Raw genomic sequence first — 23,078 nt, 5'->3', positions numbered from 1 at the left:
GGGAGAAGTAGAGAAACAAAAAAATGGGTCTAGAGTGTTTCTTCAGAAAGAGCTCTTCAAAATACAGCTAAAGAAACAAGAACAAAACTTACTCCAACTTATAAATCAAAGAAAGGATTTAATGAAGAAAAATCATTACTCCAAACTTGGAGCCTCACCCTGGGCCACTCCAAGCTCCCCACAATGTTACATGGGTCCTTATTTATAATGAATCAATTGGTCAGCTGACTATTACATCACTCTGTGATTGGTTCTATGTTTTACTGGGTCAGCTGACATCTTGTTCCCATTGGTCATACTATATCAAATACAAATTTGTCCCTGGTTACATTCCAACATAGAGGGGAGGTAAATAGTAATGTTACAGAATTGACTGTAGTTCAAAAATACTGGGCAGAATATATTGCCCCTTTTGGAGATGAGGAGGCATTTAATTGGGCAGCAGAGTGTCCAATGGTACCCCCCGCCCCACTTTATCACCTCCACCTGATTCAGTCCCGGGTGGGAAGGCTCATGGATTGCCTTCACACTGAGTTGCTGACGGAGGCTCTCATTTGGGCAATTAATGCTCATTAACGTTCTCATCCCACTGCCGCTAATATTCAGCCAGTGCTGGTTGAGGGCTCACCAACCAGGAAGACAGATAACTCCTTATTGAGTTTACTTGCAGGTTCCCAGGTGGAGTCACTCAGTGCCTGAGTGAGAGACACAGCATTGGGAAGGGTGGGCGCCATTGAAAACCACCCCCTGCCTCTGCCTCTGAGGGTTCCATGGTGAGGGCAGTTCCATTGAGGTGGGGGGGGGCTCAAGGTGTCAAAAATATGGCGGGCAAAGCCAAGCCAGCAGAGCAGCCAGCGGGCTACATTCTGCTTTTCCCACCTGAGCTAACAGTTTGAAATGAATCAGAAATTCCTGGCGTATATCATTGACTCAATACCATTCTAATTAGTCAGACAAGCAACTCAGTTGTTCAAACTGTGCAGGAAGAGCTACTGTCACCTTTCAGAGCAATAAGAGAAAGCACCCCCTATCAATTCTCCCATTGGTGGAAACAGTTTCTCCGTACCGGTAACATGTTAACAGAATTTAATTTAAACTGTCCTGAGATCTGAAAGGCAGCCAGTCCTGTTGGGACCTGGCCTCAGAAATACCTTTGAGAGAGAATAGGCAAGGAAAGTGAAGAATACTGGCAAAAAAAAACTTGTCTTATTGATTGCTGCAAAGGATGGAAGGACAGATGGCAAACATGTCAATGGCTAACATAATGGAATATCATGGGTACAAGGCAACATTTCACTGCTTCGGTTTATGTCATTGTAAATAGTGAAATAGATAAAGTAATGAACCCAGTGCACAGGAGGTGTGAGAAGGATATTAAACAGAAACCATTAAGCAGCAGATCAAACAAGGAAACATGTACTCAGCCACACGAAACATAAGGCTCAACCTCCATCAACTCAAACTGGTGCAGAATTTGCCCATTCAAAAACACAGTCTATGGTCTGCACAATTCCAGAAAGGCTTAAGAGTGCAGTAGAATCAGACACAGCTTCTGAGGAATCTTAGATAGATGGGGGGAGCCAATGGTATCTAAGTGATACGAGGCACAGGCAGAATTTTAACTGCCAAGAGATAGGTTCAGAAGCAGGCAGCTGGTTAAAGCCCAGAAAAGTGGCATCAGATCAGGTACCTGACATAATTCCACCCATTTCCAGGTTTAAACCGGGATGGGTTTGCCCATGAGTGGGAAACTACACTGCTCGTCAAGCTGCCTGGTAAGTAATCTCAATTATCTTGATTGATAATGGATATGATGACCGATAACGTCTACCTACAATTTAACCAGCTGACCACAGATATATTAACTATTTAAAGAGGACCTTAAAAAATACAAGTAAAGACACTGATCAAAAGATAGCTGCCACTGGTCACCTGATGGCTGATAACTGTAATATTGACCACTTTACTGATAAATCTAAATGAATTACGTTGCAGACCTGTTAAATAGATTTGGGGGAGTGAGGGGGGGTCTGTTGTCAAGTTCCACTTTAAATAGGGACTCTTGAAAGGAAGGCATTAAAAGTGCAAAGTGCTGGATTGCTAATCCTCTGCAGTTCCATGAAGACAATAAAACTTGCTCCCCAGTCAGTTACACTCCACCAACACTCGTAACGCCATCCCTCCAGCCCGTGGAGGATGAAATAACTCCATCTCAAGCTGATTTATATCTCTAAAATCTATCAAAATGTTTACAACAAAGGATGCAAGAAATGCTAATTGAATTTCATCCCGAGAATGTGCAGAAATGAGTTTAAAACTGGCTCTGACAAACAAAGGAAAATGGATAGGCAGGAAGAAACAAAGCATCACGGTCTTCTAAAAACTCTGCTGTAAAAGAGTCGAAAAAATCTCTCTGTCTGTCTTGAATAAAGTGCAGACCTGACCAAGCCAAAGGGGCTTCAACAGAGCACAGACTTGAACAAAATCAACTCCAGAATTCTACCAGAAACCACCTAACTTCAACAGGTGCAACCTGTGCCTCAAGGATAAGCAAATGACATGCTCGTATATTGCTGTAATTTATATTTGGACTCTAATATTCTTACTTCTGATAGCTGTGTATATGTTGTCATCTTTTATTATTTTTCTTGGGTTTTAGTAACTAATAAACTATTATTTCTTAGACTCAAGAAAACCTGGTCTGTTCAGCTCTTAGGTAAGAAGTAAATACATATGAACTGGAAAAGAGGTAATGGTGGCAAAATCTGTTTAGCCTCAATTGGAGTAAGTATTGCAAGCAGTTCTGGGCATGCACTTTAGGAAGACTGTAACGGCATTAGAAAGAGTGCAGAAAGGGTTCACAGGACCAGCTCCAGGGATGAGAAACTTTAGTTATGAAGATGGGTTGCAGAAGTTAGGACTGTTTTTCTTTGGAGAAGGGATGTCTGAGAGAAGATTTGATCAAGGTATTCAAAAGAATGACGGGTCTGTGCAGACTAGATAGAGAGAAACTGTTCCCACTCATGGAAGCATCAAGAATGAGAGGGCACAGGTTTTAAAAATTGACAAAAGAAGCAAAAGCATTATAAGAAAAACTTTTTCTGGTCGTTAAGGTCTGGAATGCTCTGCCTAAGAGTGTGTGGGGGTGTGGTGGTGGTGGTGGTGTGGCAGGTTCAATCAAAGCAATCAAGAGGGAATATGATTTAAGTTTAAATTTACGTTTATTTACTAGTGTCACAAGAAGTCACTGCAATGAAGTTACCAAGAAAATCCCCTAGTCGCCGTACTCCAGCACCTGTTCGGGTACACTGAAGGAGAATTTAGCATGGCCAATGCACCGAACCAGCACATCTTTCGGACGGTGGAAGGAAATCAGAGAAAACCCACGCAGACATGGGAACAACGTGCAAACTCTGCACAGACAGTGACCCAAACTGGTAATTGAACCCGGGACCCTGGCACTGTGAGACAGCAGTGTTAACCATTGATCCACCGTGTCGCCCATTTGAAGAGGAAGAGTTTGCGGGGTTATGGGAAAAAGGCAGGAGAATGGTACAGAGTTAGCTGCACATTCGGAGAGCTAGTGCACACATGATAGGCCAAATGGCCTCCTTCTGTAAAATTCTGTGATTGTTTTGTCAATCCAGAGAGCTTGGGATACAGTAGGTAAGGCGTATTAGGTCTATTCACTCAAACATGGTCAGCACTGCAGAGCTGGCTGGAAGGGACAGCACATGGTGGATTACCCTGAGAAAGGAAGCAAGAAGGTAATCTTAGGAAGATCACAGCACAGCAATGGGAATTCTCCAAATAGCCCAAATGCGAAAGGTACCACACAGACTAGATTTGATCCTTTAGTGTGGACTGGGTTACCTGTCAGAGTGGAGCAAACTGACCACCAGATCTCTGGGCTATGGTTGTTACTTCCAAATGCTATCCAGTGGGCACTGCTGGAATGTGGCCACATGTAGAACATAGAACATAGAACATAGAACATTACAGCGCAGAACAGGCCCTTCGGCCCACGATGTTGCGCCGACCAGTTACAAAAACAATGACCCACTAGCCTATACCAATCCCTTTTCGTCCATAAACCTATCCAGAGATCTCTTAAACGCCCCCAAACTAGACGCATTTACAACTGCAGCAGGCAGGGCATTCCAATCCCTCACCACCCGCTGGGTAAAGAACCTACCCCTGACATCCGTCCTGTAGCTACCCCCCCTTAATTTAAAGCCATGCCCCCTCGTGCTAGCTTTCTCCATCCGAGGAAAAAGGCTATCACTATCCACCCTATCTAAACCTCTAATCATCTTATATGTTTCAATAAGATCCCCTCTTAGCCGCCTTCTTTCCAACGAAAACAACCCTAAATCCCTCAGTCTCTCCTCATAGGACCTCCCCACCATACCAGGCAACATCCTAGTAAACCTCCTCTGCACCCTCTCCAACGCCTCCACATCCTTCTTGTAATGCGGGGACCAGAACTGCACACAGTACTCCAAGTGCGGCCGCACTAGAGTAGTGTACAGTTGCATCATTACACTGCGACTCCTAAATTCAATCCCCCTACCAATAAACGCCAAGACACCGTACGCCTTCTTGACAACCTTATCTACTTGATTCCCAACTTTCAGGGATCTATGTACACACACACCTAGATCCCTCTGTTCATCCACACTATTCAAAGTCCTCCCGTTAGCCCTATACTCGACACATCTGTTGCTCCTACCAAAGTGAATTACCTCACACTTCTCCGCATTAAATTCCATCCGCCACCTCTCGGCCCAGCTCTGCAACCTATCTAAGTCTCCCTGCAGACTATGACACCCTTCCTCACAATCTACCACACCTCCGACTTTGGTGTCATCAGCAAATTTACTAATCCACCCAACTATACCCTCATCCAGATCATTAATAAAAATTACAAACAACAGTGGCCCCAAAACAGATCCCTGAGGCACACCACTCGTAACTGTACTCCATGATGAATATTTACCATCCACCACCACCCTCTGTCTCCTATCTGATAGCCAATTCCTGATCCAACTTCCTAGATTACCCACAATCCCATACATCTGCATTTTCTGCAGAAGCCTACCATGGTGAACCTTATCGAACGCCTTACTAAAATCCATGTATACCACGTCAACTGCCTTGCCCCCATCCACCTCTTTGGTCACCTTCTCAAAAAACTCAATAAGGTTAGTAAGGCACGACCTACCCGCTACAAAACCATGCTGACTATTTCTAATCAATTCATTACACTCCAAATAACTATAAATCCTATCCCTAATAATTTTTTCTAAAACCTTGCCCACAACAGAAGTAAGACTCACCGGTCTATAATTCCCGGCAAAGTCTCTGTTCCCCTTCTTAAACAATGGGACAACATTCGCTATCCTCCAATCCTCCGGGACTACACCAGAGACCAATGACGACCTGAAGATCTGAGCCAGAGGCTCTGCAATCACCTCTCTAGCCTCCCAGAGAATCCTAGGGTAGATCCCATCCGGACCAGGGGACTTATCTATTTTCAGCCCCTCAAGAATTTCCAGCACATCCCCTTTATCAACCGTAATACTGTCTATTTTACACCCCTGCAACCCAATGTCCTCCTCAGCTATATTCATGTCCCCCTGCGTGAACACCGAAGAGAAATATTGGTTCAATACTTCTCCAATCTCCTCCGGTTCCACACACAACTTCCCCCTGCTGTCTGTAACTGGCCCTAATCTTGCCCTGACCAACCTTCTGTTCTTGACATACCTATAGAACGCCTTAGGATTCTCCTTAATCCTATCAGCCAAAGTCTTCTCATGTCCTCTTTTAGCCCTTCTCAACTCACTCTTCAACTCCCTCCTAGCCAATTTAAAGCTTTCTAGTGCACTATCTGAGCCCTCCAATCTCATCCGAACATAAGCCTCCTTTTTCTTTTTAACCATCGACTCAACTCTTTTAGTGCACCACGGTTCCCTAGATCTACCAAATCCACCATGCCTGACAGGGACATACCTATCAAGGACTCGCAGTAGCTGCTCCTTGAAAAAACTCCACATTTCAGACGTTCCCAGTCCCTGTAATCCCCTAATCCAATCCATGCTTCCTAATTCACTCCTGATAGCCTCATAATCGCCCTTACCCCAGCTAAAATTGCTGACCCGAGGTTCATGCCTATCTCTTCCCATCACTAAGGTGAACGTAACCAAATTGTGGTCACTATCACCAAAATGCACACCAACTTCCAAGTCTAGCACCTGGTCTGGCTCATTTCCCAGCACCAAATCCAATATAGCCTCACCTCTAGTTGGCCTGTCTACATACTGAGACAATATGTGGATATATAACATATGTGGATATGGAGTGAAGATATGATCTAGTTCCACTCCAACCAGGTTAAACAACCTGATAAAAATGCTCAGTCTATCCCTCATCATCCCTCACTCACACGTGTATGATCTCAGGAAAGAGAATTCAATATCATTCAGCCTTGATTCTGTCTGAAGGTGACAAAAACAGAGGAGGGTTTTAGCAGTTAAATGGACAGGGGCAAAATCATGTGACATTATAGATAGGGAAACAAGTGGCCTTTGTGTTCAAGAGGGTATGGGTTTGGTAACTTATCTTCGGATTGGATAGGGCGCCAACATAGCAAATCATCAAATTCAGCTTGCCACTATGGCCAGGAGGGGAATGGAATCAGTCATGAAGATATGGAGTTTCTCTTAGTGGCTGAAGACAGTATCTTCACTCATTCTAACATTCAATGGAGGGGCTGCGGTTCATTTGTGTCTGGGTGTCAGATAAGCAGTCTGCAAAACAAGAGGCAGTGGAGGAACTCAGACAGGTGATGAAGAGGTGATCCAGATGTTGTCCATGCACATGTGGAGGTTAACCACATATCATTGAGTCACCGAGTGGGCGTTGAAAAAAGGGAAGAGGCTAAGGTCCGATAATCAGCATTTTCCAGAGGTAACAGAAGAGACACTATTTGTGAAGTTGCTCTGGTAAGTAGATAGATAGTAGTGGAACCAATGGAGGAGAGTCTTACTGAGCTGGACATAGGAGGAAAGGCGTTAGAGGATAGCTTAACCATATCAAGGGGATGCAGAGAGGCTGAGTTAGGGAGTGGGACAATGATTACAGTCACAGATTATGACCCAGATTTTGCAGTCAAAGGCAAGGGACAATTGCTTGCTGTTTATCTCATTGACAGGTGCCTACAAAGATTGTGTGTGCTTCAGTGCAGAGTCTTGTTCTATTCAAGCAGGGCAAATAATATTAAGGTCTTTCATTGTGCTGTGTTTGCTACAGGTGCAAACAGTGACGTGGGTGCAAAATCCCACGAGAGTCTGAAACGAGAATCTCACCCAGAGGACAATCTTGCTGACAAGATGCCATTTTCAGATTTTCCCTATCTCCCAATGGAGACGCAACGGGACTCCCATCAGAAAGGTCAGAAACCTCATTTAAATAAATTATTGTTGCATTAAAGGGCTTCCCCGCTGTATGTTTCCTCCACATTGGGATTAGGCCCCTTGCTGATGTGAAGTGATGTTGGTGAGGTTGACAACAAGTTTTAAAAATGAGAACCAGTTGGAGGAAACCTGCAGGGAGCGCAGTTAACTACAGACCCCCCCAAGTTGAGAGGGGCAGTACCCTAGCACTGCCAGGGGACCCTGGCCCTGTGGCAGTGCCAGGAGCCAGTGCCAAGGGATGGCCCTTCTGGGGAGCCACCACAGAAAGCAGCTGAGGCCAAAACATTGTGTGTTTTCAAGAAGAAAGTGGGTTTCCTCTGCTCCGGTTTCCTCCCACAATCCAAACGATATATAGGTTTGGCCATGCTGAATTGCCCCATGGTGTCCAAAGATGCATGGGTTTGCAGGATTAGTGGGATAGATACATGCAGTCACAAGTATAGGGTCTGGGTGGGATGTTTTGTTGGAGAGTTGGTGCAGACATGATGGGCCAAATGGCCTCCTTCTGCATTGTAGGGATTCTATGATTGGCAGGGATATAAGAGTCAAGTGTACGGTTTTCTTGGAATTGAATGTGCTGCATAGAAAAACACCATATACACCACATGTAATAACATTGCCCATCAACCTGTTGCTGAAATCATGAGCAAAAATTTATTTCCACTCATATCTATCCACAGCCACCACCGGATATCTATGTAACAAAACCAAAATTCTGCAGATGGTGGAAAACTGAAACAAAAAACAGAAAATGCTCGATAAACTCAGCAGGTCTGGCAGCGTCTGTGGAGAGAGAAATAGAGTTAATGTTTTACGTCTATAAGGTTAGAGCTCTGAACATGAGTCATATGGACTCGAAACATTAACTCTGCTTCTCTCTTCACGGATGCTGCCAGATCTGCTGAGTTTCACCAGCATCTTCTGTTCCACGGAACATCTCTTTCCTGGTTGCACTGATGTGTGGAGATTACATTATTCCATTGATTTTCCAAACTGTCATTAGCAGGGCCCCAGATAACAAGTGGAACAAATCGATTTATTGACCAACTTGCTGGGAAATGACTGAAAAAAAGTCCCTGTCACTCAGTGCCGATCACATTTTCACACCTGTTGTTTCTTAGGCTTCATTCTGATTAAAGAAAGGAAAAAAAAGAGACTTGTATTTATATTCTACATTTCATGACCGCCAGATGTTTGATAGCAATCCACAGCAATTAAGGATGGGCAATAAATGTTGGCCAAGCCTGTGACGCTCAATTCCATGAACAAATAATCTTAAAAGTCAAAGAAGTACCTTTTAAGTGCAGTCATTGAAACATCAGAAATAGAACAGCCAATTTGCACACATAACATAGATTCCCTACACTGCAGGAGGGTATTCAGCCCATCAAGCACCATTAACAATCCCACCCTATCCCCATATCCCCATATATTTATCCTGCTAATCCCCCTGGCACTAAGGAGCGATTTAGCATGGCCAATCAATCTGACCTGCACATCTTTGAACTGTAGGAGCAGTCGCTCACACAGTCACCCGAGACCGGAATTGAACCTGAACTCCTGGCGCCATGAGGCAGCAATGCTAACCACTGTGCCACCATGCTGCACAGCAAGCACCCGCAAACAACAAGGTGATACGATCAGATAATCTTTTTATGCTACGTTGATTGAGAGGTAAATGTTGACCAGGACACAAAGAGATATCAGCTCTGAAGAAGAGTCATATAGACTACTTTGACTTTGTTTCTAACGCCACAGAGGCCACAGGTTTGCTGAGTTTTTCCAGCATTTTCTGATTTCATTTTAGATTTCCCACATCCGTGATATTTTGCTTTTATACAAGGAATAGCTCCTGTACTCTTCTTCAAAATGCCACCGTGAGATTTTTAGTTCACCTAAGAAAGTAGACAGTAGGCCTCGCTTTAACATTGCATTCCAAAAACAGCACCTCCAACAGTGCAGCACTCCATTAGTATTCTGCAGGCATTGGTCTCATAACAACTGGATATTTTGAGTTTACCTTGTACCTACAGACTTGCTTCAATCGCACTGAACATAGAAACTAGAAGCTGGATAGGCCATTCAGCCCTTCGAGCCTGCTGCCATTCAATATGATCATGGCTGATCATCGAATTCAATATCCTGATCCCCACCCCTCCCTAATTGCCCCCCCCCTCCATCCCTTGATCCCTTTAGCCCCAACAGCTAAATCTAATTTCTTCTTGAAATCACACAACGTTTTGGCCTTAACAACTTTCTGTGGTGGTGAATTCCACACATTCACTACTCTCTGGGTGAAGAAATTTCTCCTCACCTCAGTTCTAAAAGGTTTACTCCTTATCCTCAAATTATGATCCCTAGTTCTAGACTGCCCACCATCGGGAACATTTTCTCTGAATCTACCCTGTCTAACCCTGTTAGAATTTTCTAAGTCCCTATGAGACTGTCTCTCACTCTTCTAAACTCCAGTGAATATAACCCTAACCAACTTTGTCTTTCCTCATGTGACAGACCTGCCACCCCAGGAATGAGCCTGGACATCCTTCCTCAGATAAGGACACCAAAACACACAGTGCTCTGGGTCTGTATTAATTCCTTCACTCATTTCTTCATTTGATTCTCTCATTATTCTACTTGTTGCAAGCTGAAAGGACAGGGAAAGGCTTGGCTCAGGGGGTTGCATCCTTGCTTGTGAGCCAGAAATTGTGGGTTCAAATCTTACTCCAGCTGCTTAAAAGATTAACCTTGTCTTACATTTCCAATGCAGTACTGAGAGAGCACTGCACTGTCACAGATGATGCTTATTACCCAAGGCTCACTCGATAAATGTAAAAGTTCCCATGACAATGGGTTGGAATTTACAGCCCCTTGTTGGCATGTTTTTGGTGAGTTGGACATGCTAAATATGCCAGATGGCTAGCATCGTTCCATCTGCAAAACATAAAGCACAGCTATCTCCAGCTCAGTCCATGTGCTCCTGTGACCTTCATCCATGTCCTTTTTAGGACGGCTCGGTGCTGCCTCACAGCACCAGGAACCTGGGTGTGATGCCCAACTTGAGTGGCTGTCTGTACAGAGTCTGCACGTTCTTCCCATGTCTGCATAGGTTTCCTCCGGGTGCTCCAGTTTCCTTCTACGGTCCAAAAGATGTGCTGGTTAATGCAGTGGGCCTGGCTAAAGTCTACCTCAAAGTACCTGAACAGGCACTGCAGTGTGGTGACGAGGGGATTTTCACAGTAACTTCACTGCAGTGTTAATGTAAGTCTACTTATGACACTAATAAATTAACTTTAAACTTTTCATCTCCAGACTCAATTACTCTTAATGTTATCCTGATACGTTAGCCAGCATTCACAAACTTGCACAGAAAGAAAATAGTATAACACAAGTGTGCTGCTCCATCCACAGGCCACCTTCCATCCTGCATCAAAGAGACATTCATGAGCGACGTAATCCAGTGCGTGCTTTGGCATTACATCATTGTCATTTGCAAATAGAATTCAAAATATAAAAGAAAAGGTTTGCAGCTGAAGCTTGGATCTATTTGATGTAAACCAAACACAAATTACTGGGCATGCCTATCCAAAGAATGCAGCACAGCTTACACTTTAGACCACAGAAAATCAATGGGATTTTCTTATCAGGTCCCTATACTGACTTTTGGGTATAAGATGCAGCACTATCATGTATAGGAGTGTATGTAAACATGTACAAATACATTTCAGCAAACAAGCCAATACATAGAATCATAGAATCCCTACAGTGCAGAAGGAGACCATTCAGCCCATCGAGTCTGCACCAAGTCTCTGACACATCTTCTTACCCAGGCCCATGCCCCATCCTATCCACGAAAAACCAGACATTTACCACACTAATTCCCTAATCTAGATATCATGGGACTCTAAGGGGCAATTAAGCATGGCCAACCAGCACATCTTTGGACCGTGGGAGGAAACCGGAGCACCCAGAGGAATGGCACGCAGACCTGCCAAGGACCCAAGTTCAATTCCCACCTTGGGTCACTCACTGTCTGCGTGGTTTGCATGTTCTCCTGTGCCTGTGTTGGTTTCCTTTGGTGTTCCAGTTTCCTCCCACAGTCCAAAGATGTTTGGGTTAGGTGGATTGGCCATGCTAAATTCCCCTTTAGTGCCAAGGGACTAGCTGGGTAAATACGTGGGGTTACTACAACCAGAGGGCACAACTTCAGGCTAAAGAGATGATCCTTTAAAAGAGATGAGGAGGAATTTCTTCAGCTTGAGAATGGTGAATGTGTGGAACTCTGCTGCAGAAGGCTTGGAGGCCAGATCATTGAGTGTCCTTAAGACATAAATAGTTAGGTTCTTGATTAATAACGGGGCCAGGGGTTATGGGGAAAAGGCAGGAGAATGAGGATGAGAAAAATATCTGCCATGATTGATTGGCTGAGCAGACTCAATGGATCGAGTGGTCTAATTCTTCTCCTATGTCTTATGGTCTTACAGGGATAGGCCCTGGGTGAACAGAAGAACATAAGTGTATTGTCAGTGCAGGCTCAATAGGCTGAATAGCCTCCTTCTGCACTGAATATGAATCTATGCCTGTTATCCATTGCCATAGTGTCTGCATGGTTACACTGATGTAATAAGAGGCACCACAGGATGTCCCAAGGCGTGGTATACATCTGTGAGACATGTCTGATGTCAGCCTATTTTTAACACTAATAAATAAACTTAAACTTTCCAGGCCAATCCTGGAGGGTTGGCAACATTATCTGGAAGACTCTTTTTAAAACCTACCTCTTGGGCAGCATGGTAGCACAGTGGTTAGCACTGTTGCTTCACAGTTCCAGACACCTGGGGTCGATTCCTGGCTTGGGTCACTGTCTGTGTGGAGTTTGCACATTCTCCTCATGTCTGTGTGGGTTTCCTCCAGTTTCCTCCCACAGTCCAAAGATATGTGGGTTTGGTTGATTGGCCACGCTAAAATTGCCCCTTAGTGTCCTGATGGGTAGGTTAGAGGGATTAGTGGGTAGCTCTTTTGCATATCAACCAAATAAACGAACTCAAATTAACTTAGGGACAAATTAAAAGGAGCAGCTCCCCAAAAGGAAGGGAGGAGGGATTAGTGGGTAAAATATATGGGGGTAGAGCCTGGGTGGGATTATGGTCAGTGCGGACTCGATGGACCGAATGGCCTCTTTCTATAATGTACGGTTTCTATGATTTCTTTACCCAACTTTGTGGTCTATCTGCTAATGTGACTGGAGGTCACCCTGTATTTTATAATGTTCCAGTGTGGCGCCTTGGGGAGGCTTGACCATGTTAAAGGCCCCACCTCAAAGGGAGTTGTTGTTCGGCTGCACAAGTACCGGGAGCAGTGCCTCGTTGCTATGGAGGCGGGGCTCCGCTGCTGCGCCGGCAGCCATGGGGTAGGACGCCGTTATTATGATGGGCGCGCGCGTTCGTGCTTTGAACGTCATTGGGAGCAGGAACTTCAATGCTGCGATGGCACTTGGAGCGAGACCAGGTTGCTATAACCACTGCGAGGCTTCGTCGCGCAAAACGGCTTGGGAGCGGGGCTGCCATGACAACTGTTGGGGCGGGGCTTCGTAACCGTTGACCAGTGTTGGGGCGGGGCTTCGTAACTGCGGCAACTGTTGGGGTGGGGCTTCGTAACCGTTGACCAGTGTTGGGGCGGGGCTTCATTGTCATGTCCGCTGGGGAGGAGGCGTGGTTTCGTTACCATGACCGCTGCGGAGGAGGGGGGGTGGTTTCGTTGCTATGACGGCGAGAGCTGGCAGTTGGATTTCTTGGAGCTGGTAGCTGAGTGGGGAAATCCGCCAAAATGGTGGGTTTGAGACTGAGCTGTCGCCTCAGTCCGTCTCCCGGGCCCAGAGTGGTTCATTTCTATCAATTTTTCATCGGATCGAGCTGCAAAACTCTGAGCAGCCGGAGGCGCGTCTGAGGGCGGGAGGCCCAGGGTCGGTGACGGGGAGCCCCGGGAGGCCCAGGGTGGGCGAGAGGAAGCCCCGGGAGGCCCAGGATGGGTGAGGGGAAGGTGAGGAGAAGCCCGGGATGACTTAGTGGAAATGGGTGAGGATGGGCAGGGCAACTTGGGGCAGAGAGGGCGACCTGGGGAGGGTGACTGAGTGGGAGTGAGGGGGGTGGGCAAGTAGGTCTGGGGCAGTGCCAATGAGGGAGGTCAGAGAAGAGTGAGTCGATGCTTCCGCGTGATTTGGATTGAGTGGGCAAATGCAGATGAAGTGTAACGTGGATAAATGTGAGGTTATGCACTTTGGTAGCGAAAACATGAATGCAGATTATCAGAACGGCTATAAATTAAGAAAGGAAAATGCGCAACAAGACCTGGGTGTCCTTGCACACCAGTTGCTGAAGGTAAGCATGTAGATGTGGCAGGCAGTAAAAAGAAGGCAAATGGTGTGTTGGATTCAAATACAGGAGTGGGATTTATTGCTGCATTGGTGAGGCAACATCTGGAACATTGTGCAGTTTTGGTCTCCTTATCTGAGAAAGGATGTTCTTAATATAGATATAGGGAGTACAGCAAAGGCTTACCAAACTGATTCCTAGGGTGATGGGACTGACTTATGAGGTGAGATTGAGTCAGTTAGGATTATATTCACTGGAGTTCAAAAGAATGAAGAAGGACTCTTGTATAAACCTATAGAATTCTAACAGGACAAGAAAGTGTAGACGCAGGAAGGTTGTTCCCAATGTACGGGTGTGCAGATCTAGTGGTTATAGTCTAAGGATACAGGGTAAAACACTTCATACTAAGATTAGGAGAAATGTCTTCATCCAGAGATTGGTAAACTTGTGGAATTCACTACCACGGAAAGCAGTTGAGGCCAAAACATTGTATGTTTTCAGGGAGTTAAATAAAGCTCTTGGGGTGAAGGATATGGGGGAAGATGGGGTGAGGCAATTCAGTTGGATGATCAGCCATCATCCTAATGAATGGTGGAGCAGGGCCGAATGGCCTACTCCAATTTTTGTTATTTCTATGTGTAGGTGACCTGGAGACAATGGGAGGAGATGGTCTGGGGGGAGGGGGATGAATTGCATGACATGGCAGTGAGGGAGGCTTAGAAAATTTCCATTGAAGGGAGAGACATCTACAGAATGTAAGTTCTTTTAGTGTCTCAAGAAGGCTTACATTAACACTGCAGTGAAGTTACTGTGAAAATCCCCTGGTCGCCACACTCCGGCACTTGTTCTGGTACACTGAGGGAGAATTTAACACGACCAATGCCTTTCGGATTGTGGGAGGAAACCGGAGTACCTGGAGGAAACCCATGCAGACACGGAGAGAACATGCAAACTCCACACAGTGACCCAAGCTGGGAATCGAACTCGGGTCTGTGGCGCTGTGAGGCAGCAATGCGAGAATGGGAATGGAATTTGCAGGCAACTTGAAAACTGCTTTCAAGTCATACTACCAGGTTCCCCTGACAGTTAGGAAATGATAAAAATGACCCTGGATGAGTACTGTCTTTGGACAAACGGTGTCCCCAGAAAAGTCCCTGGTTCATGGAAATCTTTCCTGTATACCCAAACGCTTAAATTCTCTTTTTCGAATATGTCTAATGTATAAGTGAGGTATAGACCAGAGTATGTAATACACATCGCCTTGCTGTCTGGAAACATAGAAATCACAATAATTTTACCAGAGAAATATTTGAAACATTTATTTCTATTATCTCTAGTTTAGGTTGTGCAGAATTATTGCAGTTACCAAAGGTACTGTGCTGACTGAAGGCTGTGCAGAGTAGAACACGAGTGATCAAGAAGGCGAATGGAATGTTGGCCTTTATAGCGAGGGGGATAGAATATAAAAGTAGGGAGGTCTTGCTGCAACTGTACAGGGTATTGGTGAGGCCGCACCTGGAGTACTGTGTGTAGTTTTGGTCGCCGCACTTGCGCAAGGATGTTTTGGCCTTGGAGGGAGTGCAGAGGAGGTTCACTAGGCTGATACCAGAGATGAGGAGGTTGCACTAAGAAGAGAGGCTGAATAGACTAGGTCTGTACTCGTTGGAGTTTAGAAGGATGAGGGGGGGATCTTATAGAGACGTATAAGATAATGAAAGGGATGGATAGGGTAGAGGTAGAGCGACTCTTCCCGCTCAGAAAGGACAGCAGGACTAGAGGGCACAGCCTCAATATAAAGGGGGGGCAGTTTAGAACGGAGTTGAGGAGGAACTTCATCACTCAAAGGGTGGTGAATCTCTGGAATTCTCTGCCCGTTGAAGTGGTCGAGGCTATCTGGCTAGATATATTTAAGACATGGGTAGATAGGTTTTTGGTGGGCAAGGGAATTAAGGGTTATGGGGAGAAAGCGGGAAAGTGGAACTGATCCACTTCAGATCAGCCATGATCTTATTGAATGGCGGGGCAGGCTTGAAGGGCTAGATGGCCTACTGCTCCTATTTCGTATGTTTTTATGTACGAGCAAGATTTGAGAATTCTTGTAAAGTGACAGTGGTATTGCTAAAAAAGCGTAATTGCTACTTTACCAGCTTTAAGGTTTTTAATATGGTTTTTCCATATTTAAGATTAACTAGAAAGGAAATAAATGTGTTCAGAATTTTAGTGAGCATTTTCCATTTCAAGTGGTGGCGAAGTAGCTATAAAAGATCAGAGAGGTAACTAAACATCAAGCTGCTCTGACAGCACCGACCTATGCTAGTTGTGTTACAGATTTTTTTCCACAGATGTTGACCCAACAGAGGTTTGGTGATTGAGACACTGGAGTTGAAAAACATTGGGTGGGATTCTCCCAAAAAAAATTCGAAGTGTCGAATTCACATAAAAACTGGAATAAATCCCGCTGGTTTTCAGAATGAATCTCCCACACTCCGTGCATTGCAGAGTGCACAAGTGTGAATATTGTGAAAAATCTGTGGCGGAAGGAGGGCGGTGCTATTCCCACTGAAGAGGCCGGCAGCACAAAGCTGATCTTGGTGCTGACAGATCGGTACATGCGCAGTGGCTTCATGCTGCTGGCCTCAAACCCCTCCCCTCGTCCATCCCCACCAGCAGTCCCGACCTCACAAAAGCAGCGCAGCGGGCTAGGAGAATCGCCCCCGTTATTTTATTATTTATAAGCAGTGTCTGAATCTGGAATAATTGTGTACGTTTGTTTTATGTTTGTATTGTGTATGCGTGGACCTATTAAAAGTTAGTTTGCTAAAAATGTTTGCCTTGCTACACTATGCAGCATACATTTTCTGCCCTGGCTATTTGGCAGACTTCTGCCCTGTGTGTCTACAGATTTGGTTTGAAAAATATGATCGCTCAAAACAGATCCCAGAAACACCCTACCAGGAATTGAATGGATTCTGGATAAGGTTTCTCACAGAGTCGTAGAATAGTTACAGCACAGAAGGAGGCCTTTCACCTCGTAGTGTCTGTATCTACTCTCTGTAAGCACTACTCAGTCCCATTTCCCCACCTTATTCTTCCATGTCAGATAATGATCAACATTTTTGTATATCAAAATGATAAAAGAACAAAGATCCCACACTTTCCTTCATCTTTAAGCAATTATTTTTGTTGGAGAATGAAAATTATCTGGGATGGTGAGTTTCCACTGCTGCTTTTACCCTTACTGAAGAATGCAGATGTATGAATGAGGGCAGAAATTGGCTTCATTGTGATAATCCCTACAGTTGGATGGCCCACAGGAATTCATAGCTTTAAAGGCTGCAATAAAGAATTGTTACCTGGAACCAAGTTAGCCTGGTGGTTGAGCGCTGTAGAAATGGAGTCCTTTAACTATATTTCAGCAAGGAGAGTGGGTAGTAAAGAGAAGGGACAAAAGCAAATTTTAAAAAGTAGTCTTTGCTGCGGAGGAGTTGCTTGTACTATCTGCTTTTCATGTGGCTCGGTGGTTAGGATTCCAGTTATACATTTGGTCAAAAATGGCTACAAGGTTTGTGCATGCATTCAGTGTTTTTCTTTTCTCTCCAGATGCTATCACGTGCAAAACCTGCTGTCAGTGGAGAGACACTACAGATGGATAAAAAGAAGAAAAAGGGGAAAAAGATTCCAAAACTGGAGGAATATCTTGCCAGCAGAGACTATTCGGGAGCTCTGACATTGCTGGAGGTAAAACCAAATGTTGTGGTCAGCCGATTTGGACATCCATACCATGATCCCTTTGAGTTCAAAAGTAAATTATGGTTCATGGTCAGGGCAAGGAGAGAAACAATGTGATTCACTGACTCCTTAATGCTGTCTCAGCCTTGACTTAGTTGGTAGTATTCTCTCCTATAAGTCAGAAGGTGATGGGCTCACTCCAATGACTTGAATACACAACCAAGGGTAAAACTTCAGTGCAGTGCCGAGAGTAGTAGCTGGTAGCTTTTGGATGAGAAGTTAAATCAACGCACTATCTGCTTTCTTGGCTGGACATTAAAAATCACCCCTACAGTGCAGAAGGAGGCCATTCGGCTCATTGACTCTGCACCGACCACAATCTCACCCAGGCCTCATACATAAACTAGTCCCCCTGACACTAAGGAGCAATTTAGCATGGCCAATCCACCTGACCCACACATCGTTGGACTGTGGGAGGAAACCCACCCGGACAGGGTGAGAATATGCAAACTCCACTCAGACAGTCACCCAAGCCAGGAATCAAACCCGGGTCTCTGAAGCTGTGAGGCAGCAGTGCTAGCCACCGTGCAGCATCGGTTAGAGAGGAGAGAAGTTTCACCTGGTCAATGTGGATTAGCAGCATTTCAAATACTCCGAAGAGTAGAGGCCCCTTTGGCTTTCATGTTTGCCTGTCATAATTGGCTGTCATGTTTCCTACAGTGACCACATTTCACACAGTACTTAATCAGTTTAGAAGGTGCTATATAAATGCAAGTTCATTGTGAAGTTGCTCTTGTAGATCAGAGACATTCCTGAAATCAGGTTTTTTTTATATATATCTGTAACTATAATAGTCACATACAAAAGCATCTGGACTCTTGATAACCTTGTAGAAACACATGTTTACCTGTGAAAGAAACTGACTCAAAATTATTCACGGGTTTCCAATAGTTTTACCACGTGTTTGAAGCTAGCTGTGTAATTGTGTGAGGAAGCTCTCCTTTCTCCTAATAGCTCCTTTTTTTTGTCTCAATGTCTGTTGTGCCATGGTAGGTTTTTCCATTTTAAAGGGGCTATATGTATTCAATGTTTTGCTGTAAAAGAAGATATCCATGTTTTGTTCAGAATGTTCAATTATTATTTCCCTAGGGTAAGTGCAGGGAGTTATGGGAATAGGGCCTGGGTGGGATTGTGTCGATGCGGACTTGATGGGCTGAGTGGCCCCCACTGTAGGATTCTATGATTCTGTGATAAATCAGGCTTTGATTCATGTATATTGTGAATAGATCTACGTTTTTACAGTGTTTCAGTGGGCTGGACATCACTGATGTGCTTTTAACCTTCTAAAATGTGCCTAATTTTCACACACCCCCATATCTGAAGTTGATGTTCAGAGGAAGTAATTGTTTGATTTATGCAGAAAAAGGTTTCTGTTTATAACCATTCAACAGATTTATCATGCAAATCCAGTTTTGGGAAAAGGGGAGGAGCAGTGCATTAGTGTTTTATCTAACTCGTAACACTAAGCAATATACAGCAGATTCTAGAAATCTGAAAGAAATACAGGAAAAAAAACTGGAAACACTCAACAGGTCAAAATGCTGCCTGATGTTGGGCATTTCCAGCATTTTCTTCTGCCCTAGAACCATTGCATACGGTTTCTGACGGAGGAAATGCTACAGCTAACAACGTAAACTAGATTTGTATTCACTTGAGCACCGGAGATTAAAGGGTGACCTTACTGTTGTGTTTAAGATGATTAGAGGAGTTACAGTGGTAGATGGGGAGAAACTGTTTCCTCTGGTAGGGGTGGGTTTTGAGTGGGAAGTCCTGAGCAAGAGGAAAAAACATTAAAAAGAATTAGCCCCTCTAGGGGTGATGTCAAGAAGCATGCTTCACACAAAAGGTGGAAATCTGAAATACACTTTCCCAGAAAAACGGTCGAGTCTGAGGTTGTTGTAAAGTTTGAAAATGATATTGATATGTTTGTTAAGTATACTTTTATTGAAGATTTTTCAATTTTTATTACAAATAACAACAAATATCAAAGATTGGAACAGAACAGCAAGATAATTTTCAAGAAAGTACATATAGGAAGAGACAGAAATACAAAATACCCTTACAATTGGTTTGAATTGTTCATTGTATGCAGTGCCTCCCATCATACAAGTAATGAAAGAATATAGCAAAGGATGGAGGACTATCAGGATAACCGAATGCAGCCACAATTGACTCAGTGACGCCAACCCAGCTCACAGAGTAACATCAAAGCTACAGCAAATCATATCTTTAAAGTAGCTGTTGCCATTGCTACTCAACCATAAATATTCAGGAGATTAGCACAGGTAAATAGCAGTTAAACCTCCAAGGATCTTCATGCCACAATTGGGCATGCACCAAAGGATGCATCCCCAGTCACCTTAGAGGCACCAACAATGCAATATAATGTCTTTTCCCAGCATATACATATATAGGGAGTGCCTGTACAATAACAGGAGTTAATCAGTGATTCTAATACCCCAAAATAACTGAAATACATGAACCTATAAAGTTACAGGGGAAGTTTCCTTACCCACTGTGAGGATTCATAGGCCCCTACCCACTACCTCCATATGAAACAAGTTGCCCATCTCTCTGCAATGGCACAACTCATTTTATTGTAATAAAGGTCAAAATCAGGTGAATAAGTCTACAGCCATATGTGCCAGGATTGTAAGATGAGAAGAAGGATAAAAATTGCACAGCTCTAGTATCATGCAACCTACACACACATGTCTCAGAAACAAAGAATTCCTCTGAAATTGTGGGATGCATTACACTAAGGATAAACGGATGTTCCTGGATTCACTGGGATAACAGGATAATAAGCGAAAATCTGCTGCTGTGCTCACTTAGAGGATTGCCTGTATCAATGTAATATATGACGTAATGATGAATTGCAGGATAATATAATCATCCACGGAGCTTGAAAAGGGCAAAGCCACAATAGGAGCGTCAAACGACATCCAGGATACAACCAGAGTTGTATCTGCACCTCCACCATGCTGTTGTCCCAAAGCCCTGGTAAAGAGAAACCTAGCAAGAAGTCTCTCAACACCAGATTAAAGTCCAACCAGTTTATTTGATAGTAAACCCACAAGCTTTCGGAAACGCTGTTCCTTCATCAGGTGTGTGGAAAGTTCTGATCAGAGAAGGGTTTCCTCTCAAATAAACTGGTTGGACTTTAACCTGGTGTTGTGAGACTTCTTACAGTGTTTACCCCAGTCCAACACTGGCATCTCCACATCAAAGAGAAACCTAACCCCAGCGAGTGGGGAAGATCTGTTGCATCCGACTGCCTCCAACCCTTTTCGACGAACAGTGGGGAGAAGGCAATGTAGGTGGAGTCTTTGCCCGATCTCTGGCCTTGAAGACTAGATACAGTGTGCCCCATCAAATTCAATGTCCAGCCTTCAAATTGAGGTTGTGAAAGTGTGGCAGCCAGTTCTCAGATTCAGACAGGAATTCATCTTTAGTTCCTCTCAGGGGACCAGATGCAAGGATACTCCTTCTCTGGTCCCATATCCCTGAAACAACCAGGATATTCACATACCATGCAGCAAGATTTCCAAGGATCGAAGGTCCATTCCAACCAAGGAAACTGCCCTGTTCTCTTTAGGATTTCTCACAGTTCGTCACTGTGAACACCAATAGTCTGTGCTTGAGTGTAGGGACCGTCATCCACAACTTCACTCACAATAGCAACCATTATCTCAAGGCGCACAGCACTGTCGAAGCATAGGACCACTCACCAGCGAAACCGCCACTGCGAACTAGGCACCACCCCAGCCATCTCCCACTGTCTCAATCAAACAAAGATTTTTTTGACTTAACCCAATCACCAGAATTTAACCAGGTTTTTCCCAAGGCTTTTTGTGCATATATTAGGAGCAAAAGGGTAGCAAGACAGAGTACGCCCACTCAAGGACAATGGAGAGAAGTTAAGCATGGAGCCACAGGAAGTGGGTGAGATCCTTAATGACTACTTTGTATTGTTATTCACCAAGGAAAAGGACATTACGGATGTTGAGGTCAGGAATAGGTGTGTGAATGCCCTAGAGACTGTCAATCTAACGAAGGAGGAAATGTTGAGTATTCTAAATTACATTAAGGTAGATAAGTACCCAGGGCTGAATGGGATCTATCCCAGGTTACTGTGGGACGCAAGGGAAGAAATATCTGGGGACTTAACAGATATCTTCACATCCTCTTTGATCACACGAGATGTTCCAGAGGACTGGAGGATAGCCAATCTTGTTCCCTTGTTTAAGACAGGAAGTAGTGATAATCCAGGAAATTATAGGCCAATGAGCCTGACGTCAATGGGGAAGCTTTTAGAGAAGATGCTGAGGGACAGAATGTATGCATATTTGGAAGAAAATAGACTAGTTAGTGACATGTTTTTATATGGGGAAAGTCATGTCTCACCAATTTGAGTGTTTTTGAAGAGATGACAAAGATAATTGATGAGGAAAGAGATGAGGATGTGGTTTATATGGACGTTAGTAAGGTGTTTGACAAGGTCCCACATGGCAGACTGGTACAAAAACTAAAATCACATGGGATTCAGAGTGGACTGGCTAGATGGATACAAAACTGACAGGGTCGTCTGCTTGGAGGTTATAAGAGACAGAGACAGGAGGTTGTCTGATTGGTAAGTTTGCAGATGAGACAAAGGTTGGTGGAGTTGCTGTTAATGTCAGAGGGTACAACAGGATGTAAATAGATTGGAGACTTGGGCACAGAAATGGCAGATGGAGTTTAATCCAGACAAACGTGAGGTGATGCATTTTGGAGAATCAAATTTAGGTGTGAATTATACTGTAAATGGCAGAACCTTTAGGAACATTAACATACAGAGGGATCTGGGCTTGCAGGTCCACAGTTTCCCAAAAGTGGCAAAACAAGTGGCCAAGGTGATTAAGAAGGCAAGTGGCGTGCTTATCTTCATCAGCTGGGGCTTTGAATACAAGAGTTGGCAGATCATGTTGCAGCTATGTAAAACCTTGGTTAGACCACACTTGGAATATTGTGTGTGGTTCTGATCACCATACTAACAGAAGAATGTGGAAACTTTGGAGAGAGTGCAAAGAAGGTTCACTAGGATGTTGCCTGCTCTGAAGGGTGTTGGCTATGAGGAGAAGTTGAATAAACTAAGATTGTTCTCACTGGAGAGACTAAGGCTGAGGGGAGACCTGATCAAGGTCTACAAAATTATGAGAGACATAGACAGGCTAGATAGTAGAAGGCTTTTTCCCAGGGTGCAGTTGCCAATTACAAGGGGGTGCTGGTTCAAGGTGAGAGGGAGAAAGTTTAAGGGAGATGTGCCGGGGAACTTTTTCACACAGAGTGGTGGGTACCTGGAATGCACTGCCAGAGTAGGTGGTGGAAGTAGGCACGTTAGCAACATTCAATGCATCTGGATGCATGAGTAGGGAGGAAATAGGGGATATGGACTGAGTAA

At 44.4% G+C, this 23,078-nt stretch overlaps 2 protein-coding genes across 5 annotated transcripts in view; one reads left to right on the top strand and one right to left on the bottom strand.

Moving 5' to 3' along the window:
• The window catches only part of LOC145361565 (guanylyl cyclase C-like), a 126,698-nt gene extending 113,730 nt beyond the window's left edge, over positions 1–12,968 (bottom strand). Inside the window, exon 1 of the mRNA XM_080217398.1 lies at positions 12,254–12,968. Coding sequence (XP_080073524.1) covers positions 12,254–12,368 — 115 coding nt within the window. The 5' untranslated portion in view covers positions 12,369–12,968. The remainder of the gene's footprint in view (positions 1–12,253) is intronic.
• A 251-nt stretch (positions 12,969–13,219) lies between these two features.
• Positions 13,220–23,078, top strand: part of ift56 (intraflagellar transport 56) — a 63,715-nt gene continuing 53,856 nt past the window's right edge. For 2 of the 4 annotated variants that reach the window (XR_013889848.1, XM_080217433.1), the window contains exons 1-2: positions 13,653–13,852; positions 17,447–17,584. Coding sequence is in view for 3 of the 4 variants with exons in the window: in XM_080217433.1 (XP_080073559.1) it covers positions 13,709–13,852; positions 17,447–17,584 (282 nt within the window). In the remaining variant the exon portion in view is untranslated. The other 2 variants (XM_080217436.1, XM_080217435.1) reach the window with 2 other exon arrangements.

Source organism: Carcharhinus amblyrhynchos, chromosome 35 (assembly GCF_965287045.1).
Source record: "Carcharhinus amblyrhynchos chromosome 35, sCarAmb.v2.hapA, whole genome shotgun sequence".
In the NCBI taxonomy this organism is placed as follows: domain Eukaryota; kingdom Metazoa; phylum Chordata; class Chondrichthyes; order Carcharhiniformes; family Carcharhinidae; genus Carcharhinus; species Carcharhinus amblyrhynchos.
This window is presented reverse-complemented; position numbering and strand designations above follow the sequence as displayed.